Source organism: Mus caroli, unplaced genomic scaffold (assembly GCF_978045245.1).
Source record: "Mus caroli unplaced genomic scaffold, Mus_caroli_1 scaffold_8, whole genome shotgun sequence".
Taxonomy (NCBI): domain Eukaryota; kingdom Metazoa; phylum Chordata; class Mammalia; order Rodentia; family Muridae; genus Mus; species Mus caroli.
In genome coordinates, this window is record NW_028227263.1 from 105,784,165 (window position 1) to 105,811,246 (window position 27,082).

Sequence of the window (27,082 nt, forward strand, 5' to 3'; positions counted from 1 at the left end):
CCTCAGAAGCACAGATAGGAGGCGGGTCTTCCCTGCAGGCGGTGCTCAGTGTTCTGCTTTGCCTCTGAAGGTACGCAATGGACAGGAATACAGTGCACTGTGGGCCCGCTGCGGAGCCATGAGGACAGCGCAGAACCCCGCCGTGGTGAAACTTATGTAAGCGAGTAGCAGCTTACTGATCCCTGATGGAGTAGGGCATCCGACAGAGTTGGCTATGGTCATCTTTCCTGGGATAGGGGCGGGGTGACAGTGGGACAGCCAGCGTCCTGTAGTTTTCAGAAACCTGAGATTGACCCCTCCGAGTGGCCCCTGGGCAGATCTGTCTGGACGGGCCAGAAGCTTCCATTGAGGACTCTGATGCTGTGTGGGCCCTGCAGCAGTGATGATTTTAGCGGTTCTTATTGTGTATTTTAAAAAAAAAAAAAAAAGACCGAGTCTCATTAAGTAACTTTCACTAGCCAGAACTTGGCATGTAGACCAAGCTGGCCTAGAACTCAATAGATCTGTCTGTCTACGCGTTCTGATTGTTGAATGAAGGCATGGGCTACTTACTACTCTGACTGGAATAGGTGGAGTTTTAGAGTTGGACCATAAGGCAGCTAGTTTCTTTGTGTTTAAGTTTCTGATTATACTGTTTTGTTACTCTGTTCTTTCCCAAGTGTTAGTACACCTTTTTGATTATTGTAATGTTGGGACAAATTCAAAGATTTCTGTCTATGTATGTGGGAACAAACATCAAACATCCATCAGTAATGGTCACTTCCTTGAGGATCCACCCAACAGTTACCTAGCAACAGTCAGGTAAGAGCCTGGCTTGATATAAAAGATCTCTCTCTCTCTCTCTCTCTCTCTCTCTCTCTCTCTCTCTCTCTCTCTCTCTCTCTCTCTCTCTCCATTTAGATGTCCCCAGCCAGCCTCTTCCCCTCTTTCTCTCTTCTCCTTCTGTTCTTCTCTGTCCCCCTCTTCTCTCTACCCACTTCCCCAGGTTCCAAATAAACTCCTTTTCATACTAAGCTCATCCTATAGCTGATTTCTCAGAGGGAACTCTTTGGCATGGGCCTAGCCAGGCAGGCACTCCCTTCAGTACCACTGGCTCCGTTTTATAAAACACATTAAAATTAATATATGACATCTAGATTGTAATTTATTCTTCTCAGATCTCTGACTACATTGACAGCTAAGCTAACTGCAGCTTGACAGCTAGATAGGGCAACCAGCCCCTTACCCCAAGGTAATCCACCACTGTATTAGCTCTTTAGTCAATTCATTAGACAGTTAAGACTACCAGATTGCTTATCAAAAAGGCAGACTGGTAGCCTTGCTCACAGGCTTCATGATAGAAGATATACAAGTTCCAGATGTAATCTTTCCAAGATGTAACCTTCTGCTAGTCCCTTATCTAAAAAACTCGGTTTTCAGTGACTGTTCCCCAGTGATCAACCACCTATGTCTCATGGTCAATAGCTGTATAGAAAGATGTAACTTTATGAAAGGTCTGAGGATATAAGCTTAACTTATGAGGATCCAAGAAAACATTTGAGGGTAGAAAGTGTCTTGAGTTCAATAATTAAAAGATATAAAAGTTGGAGTACATAAAAATACAAAAACAAAACCTTAGAGCCGGGCAGTGGTGGTGCACGCCTTTAGTCCCAGTACTTGGGAGGCAGAGGCAGGCGGATTTCTGAGTTCAAGGCCAGCCTGGTCCACAAAGTGAGTTCCAGGACAGTCAGGGCTATACAGAGAAAACCAGTCTCAAAAAAACAAAACAAAACAAAACAAACAAAAAAACCTAAGATGGTAATAGGAAAATTATTTCAGGTACAAAATGCTTCAGATTTCTTCCCCTCACTATATTAAGACTTCAAAAGTTCAGAATTCTAACAATTAATGGTGTTCTGATAAATTAACCTAACTCTGATAAAACATTATACTATCTGATCCACTTCCATAATCATAAGTTTAAGATTTCAGGCTTCCTTTGATTGTCTTTTAAGTATAACTTTTAAAATGATCCCTGTCTTTGATCAAACCTATTTTCTAGCTGGCATGGTGGCACACAAATGTTATCCTAGCACTTGCAAGGCTGAGGCAGGAGACTCTCTTGAGACTAGGAGTTTGAGGCCAGCTTAGGCAGTACAGTCAGGTGCTGCCTCTATGTCCAGATGCAGCCACAAAACAAGCATGCAGACATCTCCAGCACCATGGCAAAAGCCACATAGCACACCTGAAACTTGAGGCCAAGGCTGTTCTGATGGGGCAGATGTGGCTGAAGAGGCAGGGCAAGGAAGGCAAACAGTAGCTGCTGGTTAGCAATGAGAAGCAAAGTCTAGAGGTGCCTATAGGTGCTAAGGACTAAAGGACCCAGCAACAGGCCGACCTTTCTCAGCCTGGAGTGACCACTCCAAGAGGAAGGAGCCCTGAGTCCTGGGCCCAAAGCTGCTGGTGTTCCCATTATCTGAGCTGCGGGAAGCTACTGGGTTCGAGAGCAGATCCACAGTGGAGTTCTGCTGAGATCAGAGAACGTAGCAGAGCATGTGAAGGGAAGATGCGAACTGCAGAAGAACAGGCTACAAAGTGCAGAGATTTTACAGTGCTTTTGTGAAGCAGAGCTGGGAAATGGGGTGAGGGTGAAGGGGAGCAGAAAGCAATGTCTGTAAACCTTAGGTGTGTTTGGTGAAGGGTTCCCAAAGGCAAGGAACCATCCAGGAGCTCAGCATCATGAGGCAGAAGGGTCTCCCAGGGCATGAAAGTCCTGTTCTTCCCAGGACAGTCTCCCTCAAAGACTGAAAGGCTGATAAAGTAGAAATTTCTGGCTTCTTCGGAAACTCAATGAATGAGTGAATGAATGACCAAATGAACTACTGAAAACCTAACCACTATGTGAACAACTGAACTGTCACTTCACCTGCTGTGAGCAGACAAATAAGTTTTGTTCATCAAAGTGACAGTTTACCAAACACTCAAGGACAGGTTTCATGTTCAGGAGTAATTGACCAATAAAATAATGGACATAGTTTTTGGTGTTCTTTTGTTTACAGGTTGGTAGTGAGCGTGTGTGTGTGTGTGTGTGTGTGTGTGTGTGTGTGTGTAGGTTTTATCTTATTTTCTTGGTTTTGGAGGGTTTGATGTTCTATTAGGTTTTCTTTTGTTTTTGAGGAAAAAACACAGTTCAGTATGTAGGGAGAGGGAAAGGATCTGGAAGAACTTGGGGGAGAGGAAGAATGTGATCAAAATATATTTAAAATTAAAAATTGTTTTAAATAATAAAAAGGAAAAAATAAGACTAAGAGAAGAAGGATAGCCAAGAGACTAAAGAAAGGAAACAATGTCAGCTATAACTACTCAAACACAAAGTACAAAGAGCATCAAAATCAAGACTAAAACATTTTTTTAATGGTCACACACCTTTCAAGAATAACTTAAAGTAATAATAGCCTCAATTTTCAAATCAAATGAAACATGTCACGTGATTGGATTAAGAAATAAAACCAGGCCTGGCAGTGGTGGTGCACGCCTTTAATCCCAGCACTCGGGAGGTAGAGGCAGGTGGATTTCTGAGTTCGAGGCTAACCTGTTCTACAAAGTGAGTTCCAGGACAGCCAGGGCTACACAGAGAAACCCTGTCTCAAAAAACCAAAAAAGAAAAAAAAAAAAAACCCAAAAAACTAAAAAGAAACAAAACCAGTCTTTCTAAGATACTCAGCTTTTTTTCTCTCTCTCTCTCTTTTCTTTTTTTCGAAATAGGGCTTCTCTGTGTAGCCCTGGCTATTCTGGAACTCACTCTGTAGACCAGGCTGGCCTCAAACTCAGAAATCCACCTGACTCTGCCTCCCAAGTGCTGGGATTAAAGGCACACACCACCACTGCCCAGTGATACTCAGCTTTAAAGATAGGCACCACAATAAACTGAAAGAATGAAACATGTATTCAAATAAATGGGACCAGGAAACCAGTTGGTGTTGTTATCCTAACACATGAGACAAAATAAACTTTAAAGGAAAACAGATCAGAAATGATAAGGAATTTTTATCCCAATTAATACAACAATCAATCAAGATGACATTAGTATTCTAAATGTTTATGAATCAAATTGTGGCATAGCATATTTTATAATAAACTCAATACTAGAAATGAAACACACAGGTTAGCATCAATCCTTTAATGGTAAGGGATTTCAGCACTTTCTTTCTCAGATAGACAAGTATAAAAACAAAAAAAGATAAACATTAAATTAAATGATATAGTACATCAAATAAAGAAGTTATATATAAAATATCTCTTACAAATATCTAAGATAATACATTCTACTCCATAATCCATGAGATCACCTCTAAAATAGACTCTATCCTAAAAGACATGACAAATCAGTCATTTCAGTAAAATTGAAATAACTCTATGTTATCCTATCAGGCCACAAAGCAATTCAACTTAACATCACAGATTCTCTGAGGATTAAAGAGAAATTCTAAAATAATCCCACATTATTTTGAAACCTAATCAATTTTAACCATCTGTCACCTGATGTTTGTTTGCAAAGATAGGTAAATTAATTTTGACTATATTGAGGAAATCCATGTAATCATGAATAACTCAGAAATGTTTTAAATAGAAAAAAGCTCCTGGGTATGTATTCCTTCATTTCATCTGTTTTGTGACAATAGACTCTATAGCAATTTAATAATGGCACCAATGATAACAAATACAGACATGCAGAGGGACATAAAATAGGCCCTTGTGCACATTTCCAACGTTATATTGAGATTCGGCATTTCAAATTAACACTAGTCACATGACAAAGATCATCTAATATATAACTTAGGATACATCTTGAAGATATTATTCTACCTGAAAATTTCAAGAATCCTTTCTACTTACCATCTTGCCTCTGCCAAATGCAAGACTGAATTTGCCTTGTTCTGTACCCTGAACTGAGTCAACTCTTTATTACAACTTACAAAGTTCCTTAGCTTCTGTTTTCTCTTGGTCCTCATTTCAGTATTCTTTGTTTTAGTCTATGCAGGTATTGATACACAAAATTCTGTACATTGGGATAGAAATATGGCATAGGTTTTTTATGATTCTGTATGTATTTGGATTTCTAAATCATGATTAAACCCACTGGATAAAAGGAAATTAGCAAAGATTCATTTTTTATTTTGCCATTGCCTTGGTAAATATTTGAGAATATCAAGAAAATTTTCAGTTTTCCTTTCTATATACAGTGTGTATTGAATTACCACAAAGCAAAAATAAAAGTATGATGTTAAGGTGATTACCTTATAAAAACTGATGCAAAAAATTCCCAATAAAATACTTACAAACCAAATCTAAGAATTCATCAAATACATCATGAAGTAGGATTTATCCCAGGGAATGCAGGGGTGGCTCAACATACAAACATCCATCAATGTAATCCACTATATAAACAAACAAAGAAAAGAAGAACTCATGATCATCTTATGAGGTGCTAAAAAAGCCTTTGACAAAATCCAACACTCCTTCATGATAAAAGTCTTGGAGAGATCGGGGAAACAAGACCCATCCATACCTGAATAAAATCAAGGTATATAGCAAGCTGATAGAAAACATCAAATTAAATGGAGAAAAACTTAAAGCAATTCCACTAAAGTTAAGGACAAGTCAAGGCTGCCCACTCTTCCCATATATATTAAATACAGTACTTGAAATTCTAGCTAGAGCAACAAGACAATTGGCTGAGAAAAGGGGGATACAAATAGGAAAGGAAGAAGTCAAAATATCTGTAGGTAATATGGTAGAATATCTAAAATTCTACGAGAATTCTTAAAGATGATAAACACTTTCAGCAAAGTGGCCAAAAACAAAATTAACTAAAAATAAATAAACAAATAAATAATACAGTAGCCCTCTTATATACAAAAAAGAAATAGACTAAGAAAGAAATTAGGGAAACAACACCCTTCACAATAGCTGTGTGAACAAGAAACAGGAAGTGTGTGTTGAAGGCAGGGGTAAATGATGGAGTATATGAAAATGACAGGGATTGAGCCTCCAAAGACCAGAATCAGAGTACAGATCTAACTTTATTGTTATGTATTTTTAGCCAATTAGTACATGTTTATGTTTTCAAGGGCAAATCAGAATGCAAAAGGTGTTGTTTAGCAGAATCTAACTTGCCAGTTCATGAGCCTGTCCAGCAGCTTATAGAAGAAGGCCCAATCCCAGGGAGATTTCCATGAAGAAAGGGGGAAGCAACCATTGCCCTGGCCTTGTGTACTTTGTGTTGTCCCACTGGTATGCTGGGATCCATGTCAGATCATACACTGTGTACAAGAAATTAAACACCAACAAACCAAATAACCCAATTAAAAATGGTGTGTAGAACTAAACTGAGAATTCTCAACCAAGGAATCTCTAATGGCCAAGAAGCACTTAAAGAAATGTTCAAAATCTCCAGTCTTCAGAAAAATGCAAATCAAAACATCTCTGAGATTCCATCTTGCGCTAGTTAGAATGCCTAAGATCAAAACTCAAAGTGATAGCACATGCTGGAGAAGTTGTAGAGCAATGGAACACTCCTCTGTGCTGGTGGGGGTGCAAACTTATACAACCACTTTTGAAATTAGTTTGGTGTTCTATCTCAAGACCCGGATATATCACTCATGGTTATAAGCCCAAAAGATGCTCCACCACAGCATTAGGACATTTCCTCAGCTGTGTCCATAGCAACTTTATTCATAATATCCAGACAGTAGAAGCAAACTAGATATCCCTCAACTGATAAAGAAAACGTGGCATATTTTGCATAATGCAATATTACTCAGCTACTGAAAACAAAGACATCATGAAATTTGCAGTCAAATGACTGGAACTAGAAAATATCATTCTGAGTGAGGTACCACAGACCCAAAATGTCATGCATGATATATACTCATTTATAAGTAGATATTAGCCATAATGTACAGGGTAATCACGCTATAATTCACAGACCCAAAGAAACTAAGCAACAGGGAAGGCCCAAGGGAAGAGGCTGTTTCCAACATAGACAGTATTAATTTCACAATAAGTAATGAAATTAAAAAATTCTGTTTTATATATATTGAATGTATGCATCTGTGGTGGTTTGAATATGCTTGGCCCACAGAGTAGCACCATTAGGAGGTGTGGCCTCACTGGAGTACATATGGCCTTGTTGAAGGAAGTATGGCACTGTAGAGATGGGCATGTAGTCCCTCTTCGTAGCTGCTAGGAAGCCAGTTGGCTCCTGGGTTCCTTTGGATGAATATCTAGAACACTCACTTCCTCATCTTCCATGCTGGAGGGATGCTGCCAGTTGCCTACCTTGATAATGGACTGAACCTCTTAACTTGTATGCTAGTCCCAAGTAAATGTTGTGTCTTGTAAGAATTGCCATGGTCATGGTGTCTTTTCACAGCAATGAAAACCCAACTAAGACAGCATCCTCCTGCAACTGTTCTTGAAAAATCGTTATAAGAATGACAGATGTCAGAATGTCTATGAACAATACTCACAGTCTTCTTCATACCAACAAGACCATACCCAAGAGAAGCTTTTCTTTACCTTAATAGTTCATTTATTTACTTGTTTTTATTCACTTTACAACCCTATCTCAGCCCTCCCTCCTCTCCTGCCACCCCTGTTCTCAAACCCCTCCCCATTACTCCTTGTCTTTATATACAGATATATGTGTGTGTGTGTGTATACATATACATATATATATATATATGTGTGTGTGTGTGTGCCTATATATACATATATACACACACGCATATATATGTTTGTGTGTGTGTGTGTGTGTGTGTGTGTGTGTGTGTGTGTGTATCAGAAGTGGATGGACAGAGAAAACTGAGTGGGAGATGAGTAGGAAGGGAAACAGGGGTGGAGATCACGTGGACACTGGGGGTGGACGGGCTGGAGAAGGCTGGGAGAGAGAACAAAAATCAATGGGTGGAGTACCTCTTGGATAAGACAAAGATGTGGGATGGGGAAGGCTACCAGGAGTCTATGGGGATGACCCTAGCTGGGACTCCAAGCAGCTGGAGATTTGGAGATAAAAGTGGCCACCTCCTGTAGCCAGGTGGGATTTCAAGTAGAGGGATGAGAACACCAAGCCACTCTCAAAACTTTTGACCCAAAATCTGTCCTGCCTACAAGATGTGCAGGAATAAAGATGAAGTAAAGATTGTGGGACTGGCCAACCAGTGACTGGCCTAAATTGAGACGCATGCATGGGAGAGAGCCTACCACTGATACTATTAATGATACTCTGCTATGCTTACAGACAGAAGCCTAGCCTAACTGTCTTCTAAGAGGCTTCATCCAACAGCTAATAGAAACAGATGCAGAGACTCATAGACAAACATTAGGTGGAGATCAGGGAGATAGGTAGAAGAGGGAAGGATTGAGGGAGGCAAAGGTTTCAAGAATACCACAAGAAGACATACAGGGTCCTCTAACCTGGGCCCATGAGGGTTCACAGCAATTAAGCCACCAAGCAAAGAGCATCCAGGGGTAGATCTAGGTCCCATACATATTTGTAGTTGATGTGCAGCTTGGTGTTCCTGTTGTTCCCTTAACAATTGGAATGGGAGCTATCTCTGACTTTGTTGCTATCTCTGTTTTTGGACCCCTCTGTTCATCTAATTTCTAGTGGGTCCTGCTTTTCTCCCCCCTAACCTACTCTCTCCTACTGGGTGCATTGTCCCACACCAAATATAGAGCAGAATCAAAGACACAAAGTCTACACTGGACAGGGAAGTAGGTAGGCTAACTGCTGATCTTCACTTCTCCCTCTGCTCTTCCAAACCTATGCCCCAAGTTTCATCCACAGCTCTGTAACAACGTATGTTCTGCAGCATTACCTCCCCTCCAGCCCCTATCTACAACAGAGTACACAGATTTCTCCATCCAAACTTGGATTAACCAACTAATTGCACTTTTCCTACCTCAAACTACAGAAGACACTCCTTGGGAAAACAAAGGCCATTCTTACCAGTGAAGCAAGGAGAATAATTATAGATACTCACTCCTTCCATTCATTCAAGTCCAGCCGTCATGATATCCACCATTTTAGTTTATTTTTTACTTCCCACTTCATTATTGTCATTACTTAAATCTTTACCCTGTATCCACACAGGGGATGTCTTTTACACAAGAATAAGTTGTCCTTTACCTAGTATATGATTTTTATATTTCAAGTCTAATCTTCATTAATAGTGATTGAAAGACAGCCCTAAGATGAAGTGGGAATCATGAAGGAAATATATCCTCACCCACAGAGACCAGATCACTGTAGTTCTCCCACATGGCATACTGAACAAAGCCCTCTGAGCAGCGTCCAGGCATCATCACTTTTATTGGGAGAAGTCTATGCTCTTTGAAAAGTGATGGACCCTGACATGAAAATTAAGTTCCCATGGGGTGTGCTGGATGAGTCATTTACTTTGCTGAGGGAATGTTTGTAACTAAAGGTCTTGTTCTACTATCAGTAATCTATATAAACTATTTGAAAACTTATGTTCTAAGAGGGAAGATACTGTGACTTATCTGTAAAGTTCCAAGAGAATCTCAGAGGAAAAACTTTATTGAAGATGGACCTTTCTTCAGTTATTTATAGTGATTCTGTGTAGGGGTAAGACCTCTTGGTCTTTTCCCTGTCCACTGGTGTCCTTATTCAGCTCATGCTTAGCTAACATGACGGTGGCACTTTAAGGGTGTCATTTTTGTTGTTATTGGGAAACATGATCTCCTGCAAACTTCCTGATCCTCTGGCTCTTATGGTCTGGTTTTTCTGTTTCCTCTTCTGAAATGGTCTCTAGGCCTTTGATATACAAATGTTTCTCTAGGGCTAGAGAGATGGTGCAGAGGTTAAGAGCACTGATTGCTCTTCTGAAGGTACTGAGTTCAAATCCCAGCAACCACATGGTGGCTCACAGCCATCAGTAGTGAGATCTGTCACTTTCTTCTAGAGTGTCTGAAGACAGCTATAGAATAAATAAATCTAAAAAAAAAAAAAAATGTTTCTCTACATGTATCACTGATACTAGGCTCCAGAACTCTGCATGTTGATTGGTTGTGCTTTTCTGTAGTGATCTCTGTGTGTTGCAAACAGAAGTTTCCTTGATGAGGGGTAAAGATGATATTTATTTGTAGGTATAAGGACAGATATTTACAGATGGTGTGGATTTTGCTGGTTTAATAAATTTTTTTTTTTTTTTTTTTTTTTTTTTGGTTTTTCGAGTCAGGGGGTTTCTCTGTGTAGCCCTGGCTGTCCTGGAACTCACTCTGTAGACCAGGCTGGCCTCGAACTCAGAAATACGCCTGCCTCTGCCTCCCGAGTGCTGGGATTAAAGACGTGCGCCACCACACCCGTCGCTGGTTTAATAAATTAGTGCTGTGGAGTCTCCTTCAATAACCATGACTTCACTAGCACTAGGAGTGGCATGTGTTTTCCCTCTGGTTGAGTAGGTCTTAAGTCTAATTAGAGCTGTTGCTTACTGTCAAGGTATATGCGCCACTACCTTACCCTTATTTCTTGTGCAATGCTGGTCACTGATGTAGCTAATAGGCATCACAGCTAGGAAAGACTTGGTTGCTTGTCTCTTTGGAAACTATTTGGTACCATAATAGCTAGTCCCAGGGTGGGAGCATTCAGCACAGTGCCAGCTCAGGAATCTCTGGGCCTTGTTTTTTGAAGTGCATGATCTGTGTCTTTAGCAATGGGTACATCCTTTCTACTTCTCTGGCCAGAAAAGTAATGCAGCAATGGGCTGTAGGTTTTGGGAGTCTCTTAGAGAGCCCTGGTAAACAATTCAAAAGAACTTCTCAGGACTGTTATTAGGATTTTAATTAAGTGGTCTTCAGTTCTCGGAGAGAGGGTTCTCAGGTCAAGTATGATACATAACTATGTGTGTAGCTTTATAAACAGAATGATGTGAAGTTTGGTTTCAAGGCAAATAGTTAAGTTAGTACTATGATTCTTTGCAGTTGTTTTAGACATCCAGACATGGTACCGTCCATCCATGCATATTCGCCTCCCTTCCCCTTCCCTTAGGAAGCCTCCTTTTCTGTTTCCCCTATCACATCACTTATGCACCATGACTGTTTCAGGCACCTTTTTATTAAGTTACCGTCCTTCCTCTTCCTTCTGTATTTGCTTCCCTCAGGAAGCTTCGTTCCTATTTCCATTACCAGATCCTTTGTGCTGTGATATTCACCTTTACATCCCACATTTACCTCACTGCACATCCCTAAAATGCTCCCAATTACCCATTGTGTTTTTGTGACATGTTTTTGTTAAAAATATCACTCATAGAATGGCTAACATTAATGATACCTTTCCAGTATAAAATAAAAATTCATTACCCCAAGGTAGCAGTAAACAAACACAAGCTGTAATTTATTTATTAGTAATTGAGACAGAAAGTTAATTTAATATTATACATAATCTATAACATATACTTAAAGCACAAATCCTATAATATCCTATAATATCTTTACATCAAAGCTATATCATACAAATATAAATATCCTGTTCCACTGAAGTACATAAATGTGCAACAATTTTGATTTTAGATGGTTATAAGAAATATTACTGTTACAAGTCTTTATGTTTTAAATTATTACAAGTTTAGTCAAATGTAACATGAATTCTATACCATTACTAGTAGTTGATTTCAGAATAATTCTGTACGAAACATTAGTACATATGTAACCTATTTTCAAAGAAATTGCTTAGTGGATATCATATTTATTTAGGGTTTCTATTGCTGTGGGAGACATCATAACCATAGTAACTCCTATAGAGGAAAATACTGAAGGGGCACACTTACAGTTTTAGAGGTTTTGTCAGTTATCTCCATTTGGGAAGCATGGTGGCACGCAGGCAGACATGGTGTTGAAGAGGTAGCTGAGAATTCTACACATGGATGGAGAGGAGGCAGGAAGAATGACAATGGGTGGGCCTTGCTTGAGCATCTGAAACCTTAAGGTCCACCCCCCAGTGACTTCTTCCAATAAAACCACACATACTCCAACAAGGCCACACCCTCTAATAATGTCACTTCTTATATATCTGTGCAGGCCACTTTCAGTCAAACTACCAGAGTGAATATACGATGTATTTCTAGGTAAAATGTTTTCAAATTCATACCAGTATAGAGCTTCCTAGTGTGACTCTCTGATATTGAGGAAGGGTTAAATATTGGTTAAAGGCTTCTATTTATACTTCATATTTTAAAGAACATTTTTCTTGGGTGAACAAATATGTCAGTAATTACCCTTGCTTTTGTCTCATACGTGAATTTTATAATGTGTTCTAAATTTACAGTCTTTGGTAATGTATTCAAAACATTCTTTACATTTGAAAAGTTTTTTTCCAGTATGGATTCCAGGATGATTTTTAAGATTTGCAAATCAGGTAATAGATTTTGAACATTCTTTACATCTGTAAAGGTTCTCTTATGAATGGATTCTGTGATGTTTTTGAAGAGATGAGCCCTCAGCAAAAGACTTGCCACATTCTTTGCATTTTTAAGGTTTCTCTCCTGTATGGATTCTGCAGTGTCTTTGAAGATGTGAGTGCTGGGTAAATGACTTGCCACAATCTGTGCATTTGTAAGGTTTCTCACCAGTATGGATTCTGTGATGAATTTTAAGAGCTGAGGCCATGGTAAAAGATTTGCCACATTCTTTACATTTGTAAGGTTTCTCTCCAGTGTGGATTCTGTGGTGGGCTTTAAGAGTTGAGCCCTCGGTAAAAGACTTGCCACATTCTTTACATTTGTAGGGTTTCTCTCCAGTATGGATTCTGTGGTGGGTTTTAAGAGTTGAACCCTCTGCAAAAGCCTTGCCACATTCCTTACACTTGCAAGGTTTGTTTCTACTGTGTATTCTGTGGTGGGCTTGAAGATGTGAGCCCTGGGAAAAGGATTTGCCACATTCTTTACATTTATAAGATTTCTCTCCTGTGTGGGTTTTGTGATGCCTTTGAAGAGAATAGCTATTAGAAAAGGACTTGCCACAATCTGTACATATGTAAGGTTTCTCTCCAGTATGGATTCTGTAGTGGGTTTGTAGATGGGAGTGCTGGGTAAAGGACTTGCCACATTCTTTACATTTATAAGATTTCTCTCCAGTATGGGTTCTGTGATGTGTTCGAAGACAGGAGCTGCTGATAAAAGCCTTGCCACAATCTGCACACTTGTAAGGCTTATCTCCAGTATGAATTCTGCTATGAACTTGAAGATTTGATCGTTTGGCAAAGGACTTTTCACATTCTTTACATTTGTAGGGTTTTTCTCCAGTATGGATTCTGTGGTGGGATTTAAGAGTTGAGCCCTCGGCAAAAGACCTGCCACATTCTTTACATTTATAAGCTTTCTCTCCAGTATGGGTTTTGTGATGTGTTCGAAGACAGGATCTGCTGGTAAAGGACTTGCCACAATCTGCACATTTGTAAGGTCTATCTCCAGTATGAATTCTGCTATGACCTTGAAGATTTGATCGTGTGGCAAAGGACTTTCCACATTCTTTACATTTGTAGGGTTTCTCTCCTGTATGGATTCTGTGGTGGGATTTAAGAGTTGAGCCCTCGGCAAAAGCCTTGCCACAGTCTGTACATTTGTAAGGTTTCTCTCCAGTATGAAGCCTTAGATGAATTTGAAGAGAGTAGCCATGAGTAAAGGACTTGCCACACTCTTTACATCTGTATGGTTTCTCACCAGTGTGGATTCTCTGATGAGCTTGCAGATATGAACCTGTAGTAAAAGACCTTTTACATATTTTACATTTATAAGGTTTTTCTCCAGTATGGATTGTATAATTCTCTCTGTAGCCTGAGAACTGAGAAAAGGACTTCCCACATTCTGTAGATTTGCATGGCGTTCCTCCAAGTTGAAGCATCTTAAGTCTACTGAGGCCTGAAGAACTCCTGGAGCATTTCCCAGATTTCCTGTATTTTTGTTGAACAAAGGATCTCGGATGCCCAACAAGTTTCGTAGGAGAGGTAATCTCCAGTTTATATACTTTATATTTTTGAGTTTTCTCTCTAGTGTGGCTTGAATCATTTTGAGTCATATTTAAATATAAATTGAAGGATTTATCACTCCCCATAAACAGGCATGGTTTTCTTTGAATATCATTTACCTTATCCCTATCAATGCTTGGTGATTCAACAGAGACTTTGCTGTACTTATCATATCTCTGTCTGTTAAATTCTCCTCTAGCCTTAATTTCAGTACATTGACCACAATTTGAAGACTCATTTGCAATTTTATCCTGCTGGCTGCTTGTGGACAGCTTCTCTTGGCTATAGTCCTGCTGGTACAAAGGTGACTGTGTGCACTGACCAGGGACATCCGTACATTTGTCATTATTGTAACAATTCTCCAGAAAACAATTACTTCTCTGTCCTTCACGAGGAGTTACATCTTGTTTATAGGTATTCCAGGAGTCGTTACCTTGGTAAGCAATCTCTGCAAACTGACTGTTGTGGTTATTATGCAGTGCAGCATCTGTAGTAAGGCCTTTATTATCTTCCTGATATCTGTGGCAGTATTCCGAAATACCCAACCAATGATGGCTTTCATGTCCTACTAGATTTCCACACACAGTCTTATGTTGATCTACATTGCAGTCCGTGTCATTAGGTAGATTTACCTGTTGAGGAAGTTGTAAAGAATTTTCAGTCAAATACGTCTCGCTCTGATATCATTATGTGTTGTCCTGTGGTATTAATCCCCTTTTCGTCACAGAATACTGAAATACTGCTTACTCCCATACTACATAAAAATATCTCAAAGATCATATGTACCCCCCCCCCCATGTTACTTCTCAGTGAATTCACACTTCTGTGAAGACTAAAGTTCCGTTTCAAAGACTGATGGGAGTGTTTTCCTAAAAGAGCATCCCACTGTGAATGTGGATGTGGCCCAGAGTGAGCTGCGTGAGGAGAAGACTGAGTTTCTTTATCTCCCCTGTCAGGAATGTCAGCAGTGGGAGTTGCATACAGATCAGATCCATCATCCCAGAACTCATGCTCTCCACTGTCACCTCTACATTCCCAGAACTTCCTTACGTGTAACTTTCCAAGCCTGGAACTTCCAAATTGTCCTGGTCCTTCTCTCTGGGCGGATTCTTGTTTGCTCTCTATTTTGAACAGTTCCTTGTTATGAAAGCAAGACAGGACTGGAAGAAATGAAAGAAAATCATTATTTCACTTTGTGGGCTTCCATGAAAATAATATAGAAACATGATATAAAAGGTACAAGGACTGTGCCAAGATGATCTCACCCAACCTTCAGCTCTTCTGCTGTCAGGAAACAAGTGTGCTGAACATGATGGATGCAAGAGGATAGCACATGGAGACATAGCATATAATTTGTAATAAACGGAAAGGCTGGCCTGAACTCTGTAGTGTAACAGACAATTCATACAGAATTGTGTTATGGTGAAAACTGAAAGTATTATTTGGTAAAAAAAAATAAAAATTAAAAAAAAAATTTTAAAAAGAGTCTCTTCAGCCGGGCAGTGGTGGTGCACGCCTTTAATCCCAGCACTTGGGAGGCAGAGGAAGGTGGATTTCTGAGTTTGAGGCCAGCCTGGACTACAGTGTGAGTTCGAGGACAGCCAGGACTGCACAGAGAAACCCTGTCTCAAAAAACCAAAAAAAAAAAAAAAAGAGTCTCTTCACTTTGAAAGTGAATTATCAGATTGGACATAAAATAACTTTCTAAACACACAAGGGAAATAATAAAAAATGAATAACTACAACATATAGTTATTCTAGAATAGATTCTTAGTTTTAGATTAAGCAATATATTTCACAACATGTCAGATTATCCAATATATTTGAAAACACTGAGTAACTAGGAAAACAAAGAGAACACATGAAACAAATGAGAGCTACCAAGCCACAGAACTCAGTGGACGCCATGACACAAGTTTTAAAATTTCCAAATAATCATAGTTTTTAGGACAGTTCACTTTTTCAGATATCTAGAAATTTTTTTAAAACAAGAAAAGCCCTTTGGTGTACAAATCAAAATTTTCAACCACACTGCAATGTAGAACGAAATTGAAACATAACATATAAGAAAACAGAGTTTATATGTGCAAATACACATATTATTTTTAATGTAATTTTAACTGAAAGAAAACTCTCTTTTGTCTTCCTTTCCTGCCTCGAGCTCATCCCAGACACTCTCCATGCAACTCTACCAAGTGCTATCCTCAAGATAACCTCCTTTTCTTATTATCAGGGTTTTATTAACACACATACACACAAATACACACACATACACACACACAACACACATACACACACACAACACACATACACACACTTACACACACATACACACACACAACACACATACACACAAATACACACACATACACACACACAACACACATACACACAAATACACACACATACACACAAATACACACATGCACAAATATATAAATAAAAACTTTTAGTAAGTCTTTGTAGTTTATATGCATATGGGTTCAGGGCAGGCCACTGAGTATTAAAACAACTAATAAAAGTGCTCAGCCCTGAGAGAGGCTAATTTTCCATCTCTTAGGAGTCATGAGTTACTTAGTTCTTTGGCTAGGACAAGACATAGACAGATGACATGAACTGGAAAACAAAACAACAAGAAGGGACTTCATTTCTGCAAGTAGGTAAATCAATACAGAATGAAAATGACGTTGTCTGATAGTCCCTCAAGTAAATATTTTTATTTTATCTCATTATATACATAACATTTAATTTACATATACAATTTATTATATAGTATATATTATATTATGTTTTATTTATTTTATATGTGTGAAATTCTACACAGTACATATGTGAGATATATGAAATTATGCTACTTGGGATGACAATAGGCCCCAAAAGAACCAGACTGTCAATAATCCCAGTACTGAGTGTGAGAAACCTCATTAAAACATTTTTTTGTATATAATCACTATCTGAAAATAAGGATGATTTCACTTTTTTCCCCTTTTCAATCTCTACCATCTTAAACTACCTCAAGCTCTTTTAGACCAATAGGTAAGACTTCAACAGTATAGAAGTCAGGGAAAGACAGTGGACAACATTGTTTGTTCCTGGTGTTAGATGGGCATCCTTATTGGTTCCTGATTTTAGAGAGACAGTTTGCAGTTCTCTTCTCTAGAATAATTTTAGATCTGGATCTACATTTTCTAATGTGTAGATATGCTGCTCATGTCCCTAATATCTTCCAGATACTTATCGTGAAGAGATGTTATATTTTTTCAAAGGCCATTTCTCCGTCTAATGAGGTGATATAGATTTATTTTTTTTATTTTATTTTTTGTCTTACAGCGTGTGTCCCTAGAAGGTGTAAGAAACAAACAAACAAACAAAAAATCTTTGTGTTCAGAGATTAGCATTAGGGAAACCCGGAATGTTCAACACATAGAATTGTTCCTTTAAATGTGGCGTACACACAACTTGTTATGAGCCCATAGCATTGGGAGAAGGTATGGATAACTGCCTGGTGTAGTTTGTGCGTGCGGCCAAAGCCAAGGATCCCTCCCCAGACTCTTGGTGTAAGCTTGTCAATATATATAACCTATCTTTATGGGAGGTATCACATGAAGTCAATCTAAAGAACCCATCTTTATGGAGGATGTCACAATGTGCTGTACAAAGAGTTTTTGATGTGGACATGTCTAGACCTTTATTGTACATACGGGATATAGTTACTTATTACCAGGAAACAAACCACCAGATTTTCTTGTGCTTAAGTGTGCCTAAAATAAACTATTGAAGGTCAAGTTTGAATCAACGCCAGCTCTTCGTTGTATTGAATCAAGCTGCTTCTTCTTTACCCTAAACTGTTATTCTACTAGCCTAGGTGGTCACAGAGAATCCAGTAACTGGCATTCAAAGTTCAGGGCAGAGCCCTCACCAAAGGTAACGACAAAAAATGTTTTCAGTAGCAGTGGCTAGTTCCATCACCCAAGGAGACTCACAAAGGTGAAAGAGAAATAGCATATGTTCCTCTCAGTCTGTGAGGCCAAAGCATTTTGTACAACTGTTGAAATGTTCAGTAAGATCCAAAGCAACAAAATGTTCAAAGCAACAGCTCTGCACCTTTGTACAAATTACTGTAAATTTTAGTCTTTGATTTCCTGGACAAGGAACCATGGATGTTGCAAATTAGGATTCCACAGGAGCTAATATAAAAAGAGCCCATGTAATGGTGAACAAATTCTAATCAATTATTTTGCAATCTAGACAAGAGCAATGTATTGTGTGGACCCTCTCAGGAAGATTGTAAAAAGGAAAAAAAAAAAAAAAAAGCTGCTTGACACATCTTGGTACCACCAGCTCAGAGGACTCCGTGGCGGTTCAGGTTTCCAGGCGATTGTTTGTCTGAGCATTTGGAGCTCACCTTCTTGTGTAAACTGAGCAAAGACTGCCCTGCATCACCTGGGATCAGTGGAGCGGTGGACAGAGCTATGAGTGAGCACCAGGACTAGGCAGTCCCACTGCTTAGGTTTTTGTGTGCCCTCAAAGTGGGAATGACGCAGTACGGAATGATCAGCAGTCCCTTTATGAGGAAATACTAAATATTAAAACAGGCCTAACTTCTAGTATAAAAACAATTACAGCCGGGCGTGGTGGCGCACGCCTTTAATCCCAGCACTCGGGAGGCAGAGGCAGGCGGATTTCTTGAGTTCGAGGCCAGCCTGGGCTACAGAGTGAGTTCCAGGACAGCCACGACTACACAGAGAAACCCTGTCTCAAAAAACCAAAAAAAAAAAAAAAAAAAAAAAAAACCAATTACAACTAGCACATATAGAAATTTCACTATTCCTTAGAATATTTTTCTAATTTTTTTTTTAACTTTTTTTTTTTTTTTTTTTTTTTTTTTTTTTTTGGTTTTTCGAGTCAGGGTTTCTCTGTCTAGCCCTGGCTGTCCTGGAACTCACCCTGTAGACCAGGCTGGCCTCGAACTCAGAAATCCGCCTGCCTCTGCCTCTCGAGTGCTGGGATTAAAGGTGTGCGCCACCACGCCCGGCCGTTTTTTTGTTTTGTTTTGTTTTGTTTTTTAAGATTTATTTATTTATTATATGTAAGTACACTGTAGCTGTCTTCAGACATTCCAGAAGAGGGCGCCAGATCTCATTGCGGATGGCTGTGAGCCACCATGTGGTTGCTGGGATTTGAACTCTGGACCATCGGAAGAGCAGTCGGGTGCTCTTACCCACTGAGCCATCTCACCAGCCCCCATTTTTCTAATTTATGAAGGGCCAAAAATATATTTTGACTATTACATGACCTCTGAGGTATAAACACTATTATAAAAGCAATGGGAGCTTCCCAGCCAAGACTCCCATCCTACTATGATTCCCGAGTGACATCAGAATTAGGAGGCTGTCAAATATTTAAACAACAATCTTTAAAAATAAAGAAGAGGGTCATACAGTCACCCAAATCACCAAATACTATGCTGCATTTAGCTATCTCAGTTTCAAATCTGTTAACATTAAAGGCTGATATCTTTTCCGTTGCCCAAACTATTTTACACCAAAGGAGACACAGTCTAAATATATTAAAAATGGAAAGACTAGGCTGGGCAGTGGTGGCGCACGCCTTTAATCCCAGCACTTGGGAGGCAGAAGCAGGCGGATTTCTAAGTTGGAGGCCAGCCTGGTCTACAGAGTGAGTTCCAGGACAGCCAGGGCTACACAGAGAAACCCTGTCTCGGAAAAAAAAAAAAAAAAGAAGAAGAAGAAAGAAAGACTAGAAAATAACCAATGGAAAGAACCATATGTCCTCCAAGTATCAGGGAGACACAATATTTGTCTTTCCAGGAAATGAAGTCCCAGATGGCACCTGCTCTAATGCCTCCAACCACAACCCTATCCTGGAGACCAACAGAATAATAAAGTGTATGAATGAAGAAGACAAGTGTATAAGAAAATACAACCTAAGAGGAAGAATAAGCTGATGACTTGGGAAAGACATCAGGACACAATACTACTAATCCCAAAACTATGGTTTTATTCTTACTCACTACACGCTAATACTCAGCTTGTCAATGCAAACTGAGTCAGGGAGGGTGAAAGGCATCTGTGTAATAGGAAATAATATAATGTTGTTTTCAAATGCTAAGGATTGGGGCTGGTGAGATGGCTTAGTGAGTAAGAGCACTAACTGCTCTTCTAAAGGGCCTGAGTTCAAATTCCAGAAACCACATGGTGGTTCACAACCACCCGTAACAAGATCTGATGCCCTCTTCTGGTGCGTCTGAAGACAGCTACAGTATACTTATTTATAATAATAAATAATAGTAATAAATAAATCTTTGTGCCAGTGCAAGAAGGGCCGACCTGAGCGAATGGGGCTGACCAAAGCGAGCAGAAGTACTAAATTCAATTCCCAACAAGCAGATGAAGGCTCACAACTATCTGTATAGCTACAGTGTGTACTATATACATAAATAAATGAATAAATCTTTTTCTTAAATGCTGTACTGGCTAGTTTTGTGTAAACTTGACACAGCTGGAGTTATCACAGAGAAAGGAGCTTCAGTTGAGGAAATGCCTCCATGACATACAACTGTAAGGCATTTTCTCAATTAGTGATCAAGGGGGAAAGGCCCCTTGTGGAAGGGACCATCTCTGGGCTGGTAGTCTTGGTTCTATAAGAGAGCAGGCTGAGCAAGCCAGGGGAAGCAAGGCAATAAAGAACATCCCTCCGTGGCCTCTGTATCAGCTCCTGCTCCCTGACCTGCTTGAGTTCCAGTCCTGACTTCTTTCATTGATGAACAGCAATGTGGAAGTGTAAGCTGAATAAACCCTTTCCTCCCCAACTTGCTTCTTGGTCATGATGTTTTGTCCAGGAATAGAAACCCTGACTAAGACAAAGGCTAAGGATTATTTTTGTTTTTTTTTTAATTGTCAATACCAGTAGTGATTATTAACATACTAATATAAGATGAAAACATGACTGTAAAATTAGTAAAACTACTAAAGTCAAATATATCAGGAGAAATTATTTAAGAGATTGGCAAAATACACTAAAAACAAATATTTTAGCAGAAATCATCCAAGAGATGGGCAAAAAAGTTATTATTTGTTGTTCACATGTAATCTTGGTTGTCAACAATTTTCTGGCATGAGTTACTTTAATGTGTTAGATTTGTCATACTATTGATGGTCAAATAAATGATCTTCATCAAGAGATAAAATCTTTCAAGTGACCTTTGAGTAACCACTGTGATTAAGATAGCTTTCCCCTTTCCTTGGTCCTATTAGATATTTATATAATTCTATTACATTTGCCTATAGAGACTAGACATGTAGGCAATTCATTTACTTTGGCATCTGTTATAACCACAATTTTCTCTTTAAAAAATAAAAAGGGGGTATATATAGGTGGCAAGGAGATCTTTGTGCTCACAGATACACACTAGGAGAAATTTCAATGTTAAATGCACAAGGCTATTCCTTTAAAGTAAGGAATATATAATTTTTTATGCACCTAGAAGGCTAGGAGCAGAGGAGGTGAATAGCCTTGCAGTGTTTGCGCAGTCTTGTGGCTAAAACCACAGGGGTCCTATTCTTGTTATAAATATCTCGTTCTCAATCAATTTATAGAACCCAACCTTACAGAAGGCTACCACTTACTTTACAAAGAATTTCAGTATAATCACGTCCAATCTTTATTTACCTCACTTTGAATTTACTGTTCGCACAGGATTGAACAAAGTGATTATAACCAGGAAAGTGTTCACAAATTTTGCTGTGCTTAACTGAACCTAAAAATAATCTACTCCAGGTCAGACCCCTAAAGTTAGAATCGACATTGTTGTTGTTGTACAAATAACAAAGTTAATTCTGAATCATCTGAAATATTCACCAGTTCCTTTTTTGTTGTTTTTGTTTTTGTTTTTCTGAGACAGGGTTTCTCTGTGTAGCCCTGGATGTCCCGGAACTCACTCTGTAGACTAGGCCAGTCTCGAACTTAGAAATTCGCCTGCCTCTGCCTTCCAAGTGCTGGGATTAAAGGCGTGTGCCACCATGCCCGGCTTATTCACCAGTTTCTATATGCAAAAGAACACCTTCTGCATTTTTGAAGTCAGAATTATATTAATATATTTCAGAAAATGAATAGAACCATGAGAATAGCTTAGTTCTGATTTTTTGAATTACTTTACTTATATTCCCTGACTTTTACCTGTCATTCCTAATTCATTTACATCTGTATAAAAAGTAGGCCAAAATTCAAAACAAAAGGTTCCTTCTGGAGGTCATGAGGCCTTGGTCCTCGTGTTACTAATGTTTTTTCCTCTGGATTGTACATGCACTCTTCCAGCCTCTGCTTACTCTTCATAGCCTGTCTTCCCCATGGGGATCTGAGTCCAAATTTCTGTATTTAAAATATTTACTTTTGTATATGTGTGTGTACATGTTCACACAGGAGGGTGTATGTGTGGCAGAAAACAGCCTCCACATTTAGCCTTGCTTCAGGCAGGATCTTTCATGTTGTTTGTTGCTGTACTGGTGCCTCAGGATAGCTAGCCCTCCACCTTCTAGAGATTCTCTTATCCTACCTCTAGTGGCCCCATGGGAAGAGTGCTGGGATTATAGACATGTGCTAAGGGGTCTGCCATTTATACAGGTTCTAGGGAATCTGACCTGAAGTTGTACATTCTGTGAAACAAGCATCTTCTAAACCATCTCCCAAGAACAAAATTTCCTTCTTTTAAGATATTTATGTACATATGGAGGGTATGCACATGGAAGTTAGAGGAAATCTTACAGGAGTTGGATCTCTGCTTCTACCATGTAGGTCCCCAAAACTCAACTTAGGTCGTCAGGCTTGGTACAAATGCTTTTCTCCACCCAGGCAGCACATCAGTCCACTACAATCCAATATGGCTTCAATTCAACTTCCCTATAGCTATAAAGACTACATTTCTAGGGAGGGGAAAACTACAGAAATTAGTTCATGCTAAGGTGCTTGATCAAAGCCACCCTAAAACATTAAATATGTTCACAAGCTCTCTCATCTAGAATTTATGTTTCACACAAACCTCAAGAGCATCTTATAAAACACTCAACAAACTGTTTACCACTGCCCAGACCCAGAAGGAAGTTCTCTCACCAACTCTGCTTCCTAGCTTATTCTTAGGAAGGCTTCCTGATACAAACAAGGCTCTTCACTATCCTTTGAGAGTTATTATGGCTCTCTTCTGTCTCCAGTACTCTTTTGTCATGTGTCTATTATTCAGTTAAGAAGTTGGCTCCCATGGTAATTAGTGGCCAGGCAGAGAGAAGGCATCTTAGGAGCAGAGCAGAAAGGAAATGTCCAGGCAGTCTGTGCAAGCTATGGCATAATGACAGCAGTCTAACAGTCACCCTCCATCCCCCTAGAACCTTGTGCCCTAGTTTGCATTAACTGTCAACTTGACACAGCCTGGAATCAATGGAAAAAAAGACTCTCAATGGGGAATTTTTTTTTTAAATAAGGTTGATCTCTGTACCCATCTGTGATATAGAAATGCCTTTATTGATTATTGGGTAGAGCGACCCAGCCCATTATGGGTGCTTCCATTTCCTCAGCAAGTGGTTATGGGAAACCACTTATAATCAGATATCTTATAATGAGAAAGATATCTGAGCATCAGCCTGACAAACAAGTCATCCTACAGCATCCCTCCATTGTTCGTGCTGTAGTTCCTTGGCTCTGAGGGACAGTTCTTGTCTTAACTTCTCTGAGCAATTGGCCTGTGATATGGAAGTTTAAGTTGAAATATAACCTCCATTCCCCGAAATTGCTTTCAGTCATTGTATTTGCCACAGAACCAGAATAAAACCAGGGTACCTTGATTAGTCAAAATATCCCAGGCTATCTGAACAAAGACAGATCTTCAAATAGTTTTGTGCTACTATTTTAGAACCCATATTGGATTCTTGAAGATTTAAAAAAAACTCATAATGCTTTCAAACCCAGTCCGGAAAACACATGCACCCCAAATAAAAAGATCTTTCCACATCAGAAGAACCAGATTAATAGTGGGTTTTCCCACTCCACATAATTTCACTAAGATACATCTCTCACAAGTATAGCCAGTGGCATGGATATTGCCACCTTCAGTGAAAGAGTCTTCCTCCATCAATCATCAATCCACACAAACTCTCATAGACATAGCATCCAGTCATTTTAATGGGGGCATACCCTCAATTGAGACTACCTCAGATGGCTGTAGGCATTCAAATATATGAGACTTTGAGGCCATTCTTATTTAAACCACATTCATTAGCCCCCCATTGGCTTATAGCCTTATCACAATGCAAAAATCATAATTTTCGCTATCATAATTGCAGTCAGTCAAATTTCCAAAGTCCCCATCATCTGTAACAGTCTCAACAATGTCTAAAAGTCCAAAGTTCAAAGTCTTTTCTGAGACTCAAGGCAATCTCTTAACTGTAACCTGCTGTGAAATCAAAACAAATGCAGATCACATACTGTCAACAATCAATGGCACAGGACATATATTACCATTCCAGAAGGGACGAAAGGGATCATAATGAGGACATACTGGACCCAAACAGGAATGAAAACAAGCAGGGAAAACACCACATTATACATTTCCATAGCTGATGATGAAGCACGATTCAGAATTGCAAATCTTATAGCTTTGTTGACTGCAACACATGTCTCTTAGCCTGGTTCCACACTAAGTCTGCAGCTCTCTTCAGGCAGTAATTCCATAATTCTGGGATCTCCAACATCTTGGAGTCTCCAATGCATTACTGACTTCAACTTTACAGTTTTATTCATGAAAGGCCTCTCTGAGCCTCCTTGCAGCGACACCCCTACCACATACCTGGCTTCAGTAACTTTTCTTAACCATGAAGGGAGATTCTAGGTTGCCCGTTTTGACTCTAAAGCCAGAATCACATAGCTCAAACTGTCAGGTTCTTTTGGTTGCTAGATCTGGAACTTGGCCCCTTGTTCATCAGCGTTCTGCTTTCTCTGCTTAAGGATTTCTTTAACTCCTTTTCACAAGTAGGAAGTTTACCTGGGTGGGGTCTTGCCCCAAAGTCACCATTCTCTTTACTCCTTTATTTAGCATCAGGTTTTTCTTTCAACTTTTCGTCTTCTTGAGGCTATGACTTAGTGCCATTACATTTCCTGGTGCTCCCTTTCTCATCTACTATACTTTTTTTTCCTTGCTCGGGTTACTCATCTTCATTATTTGTATGCATTGGAGTGACCAAAAATTCTAGGCTGCCTTGAAATCTCCTCTGCCTTTGCCATTAAGTCAAAATTCTTTAATTCAGCCTCAAAAAGATTTTTGGACAAGGGCAAAAAGTACACATATTCTTCACCAAAATGTAACAGTAACTGTTTCTACAGAATCTACTTAATATGCTTCTCAGAAACCTCCTAAGCTATGTTGCCCTTAGTACCACTGTGTTCCATGCTCCTGCTAGTGTGGCCAATCAGGGTCTGGTTGTCAAATTCAACTGCTTTCCTAATTCAGACCCCAAAGTCTACATTCCACCAACAAGCAGCATGGGCAGGCCTGTCACAGCAATAACCCATTCTTGGTACTAACTTCTGTCTTGGTTATTGTTCTATTGATATGAAGTGTCACTATGACCACAGTACTCTAGTTAAGGAAAACATGTAACTGGGGCTTTTTTGCAGTTTGAGAGCTTTAATCAACTATCAAGGCAGGGAACATGGTGGCATGTCAGCAAGTATGATGCTGAAGAAGCTGAGAATTCTACCTACAGATCCACAGGATGCTGGGAGAGGGATGCTGGTGCTGGCTTGGGCATTTGAAGCTTCAAAGCCCATCCCCAGTGACACACTTCCTCCAAGAAGGCCACACCTCCTAATCCTTCTCATGTACTGCTACTCCCTGGTGGCTAAGCATTGAAATACATGAGTCGATAAATGAAATTCTTATTCAAACCTTCAGACTTGGCCTAAAGATAGCTAGGTGAGTTGGAACAGATACACAATACTGTTAATGAGGCCAGGAACCTAAGACTTGCTTAGTCATAGGCCCTAGGTAAAAAAGATATTAGAATTCTGCTAAATGCACATAGCAGTGATTCCTAATGATATGTCATTATAAACACAGATCTGTGCATCCCTCAACACTCACCAGCAAAGTTTAACACAACCACCCAAGACACACAATGTGCAAAGAATGAGATACTTTAGAGTGCTTGGACCTACATCTGTCATTATCCAAACCTTCCAATCAAGGCTTTAGGGCCCATGCATAAGAGGAAGCGGAAAGGCCAGGCAGTGGTGGAGCACGCCTTCAATCTCACCACTTGGGAGGCAGAGGCAGGCAGATTTCCAGTTTCGAAGTCAGCCTGGTCTACAAAGTGAGTTCCAGGGCAGCCAGGGCTACACAGAGAAACCCTGTCTCGAAAAACAAACAAACAAACAAAAAAGAAGAGGAAGCAGAAAGGCTGTAAAGACAAGAGGCGATGAATAACTCTAAAGAAAAAGCATTTTCCAGACACATCAGGACTAATGAGCACATATACTCACTGAGACTATGACCGCATACGCAACACTTGTACAAGCTCAAGACTGAGAAACTCACAGCTCAGAGAAGAGAAAATAGGCACAAACATCCACCTCCAGAGAGTACTATAGTATCTGTGAGAGGAAAAGCCAGTATTCTTCAGTGGAATGACATTGGGTATATCAACCACATTTCAGAGAACGCCTCATGTGCAAGTACATTTTCCTAATAGAAATCCAAATCTTTGGTCTTTTACGATTTTCCAGTCTTATTTTCATTTTTGAAAATGAGGCAGAAAGACTGTGAGAGAGAAATCATGATGTCAGCGTGGGTGAGAGCAAGTAGACAGGGAGGTGGGGAGAGAGAATATGACATACTGTGTTATATATATAAATAAGAAAAAAACCTAAGCAAACAAATCAGCACTGGCCCACTGCAGACAAATACAACATGCAGTAGCCTTTAATCCCAGCACTTGGGAGGCAGAGGCAGGCGGATTTCTGAGTCCGAGGCCAGCCTGGTCTACAGAGTGA

General features: G+C 39.6%; 1 protein-coding gene and 1 long non-coding RNA gene across 3 annotated transcripts in view; one reads left to right on the forward strand and one right to left on the reverse strand.

Moving 5' to 3' along the window:
* Positions 1-47: 47 nt before the first annotated feature.
* On the forward strand, positions 48-12,515 carry LOC147003305 (uncharacterized). Its single transcript, XR_015047967.1, has 3 exons — positions 48-156; positions 660-801; positions 12,454-12,515. It is a non-coding gene; the product is annotated as an uncharacterized LOC147003305 (long non-coding RNA).
* LOC110297180 (uncharacterized) overlaps positions 7,654-27,082 on the reverse strand; it is a 35,197-nt gene continuing 15,768 nt past the window's right edge. For both annotated transcript variants that reach the window (XM_085841837.1, XM_029479334.2), the window contains exons 6-7: positions 15,077-15,186; positions 7,654-14,658 (exon numbers count right to left, since the gene is read on the reverse strand). In XM_085841837.1, coding sequence (XP_085697963.1) covers positions 12,532-14,658; positions 15,077-15,186 — 2,237 coding nt within the window. In that variant the 3' untranslated portion in view covers positions 7,654-12,531. The remainder of the gene's footprint in view (positions 14,659-15,076; positions 15,187-27,082) is intronic.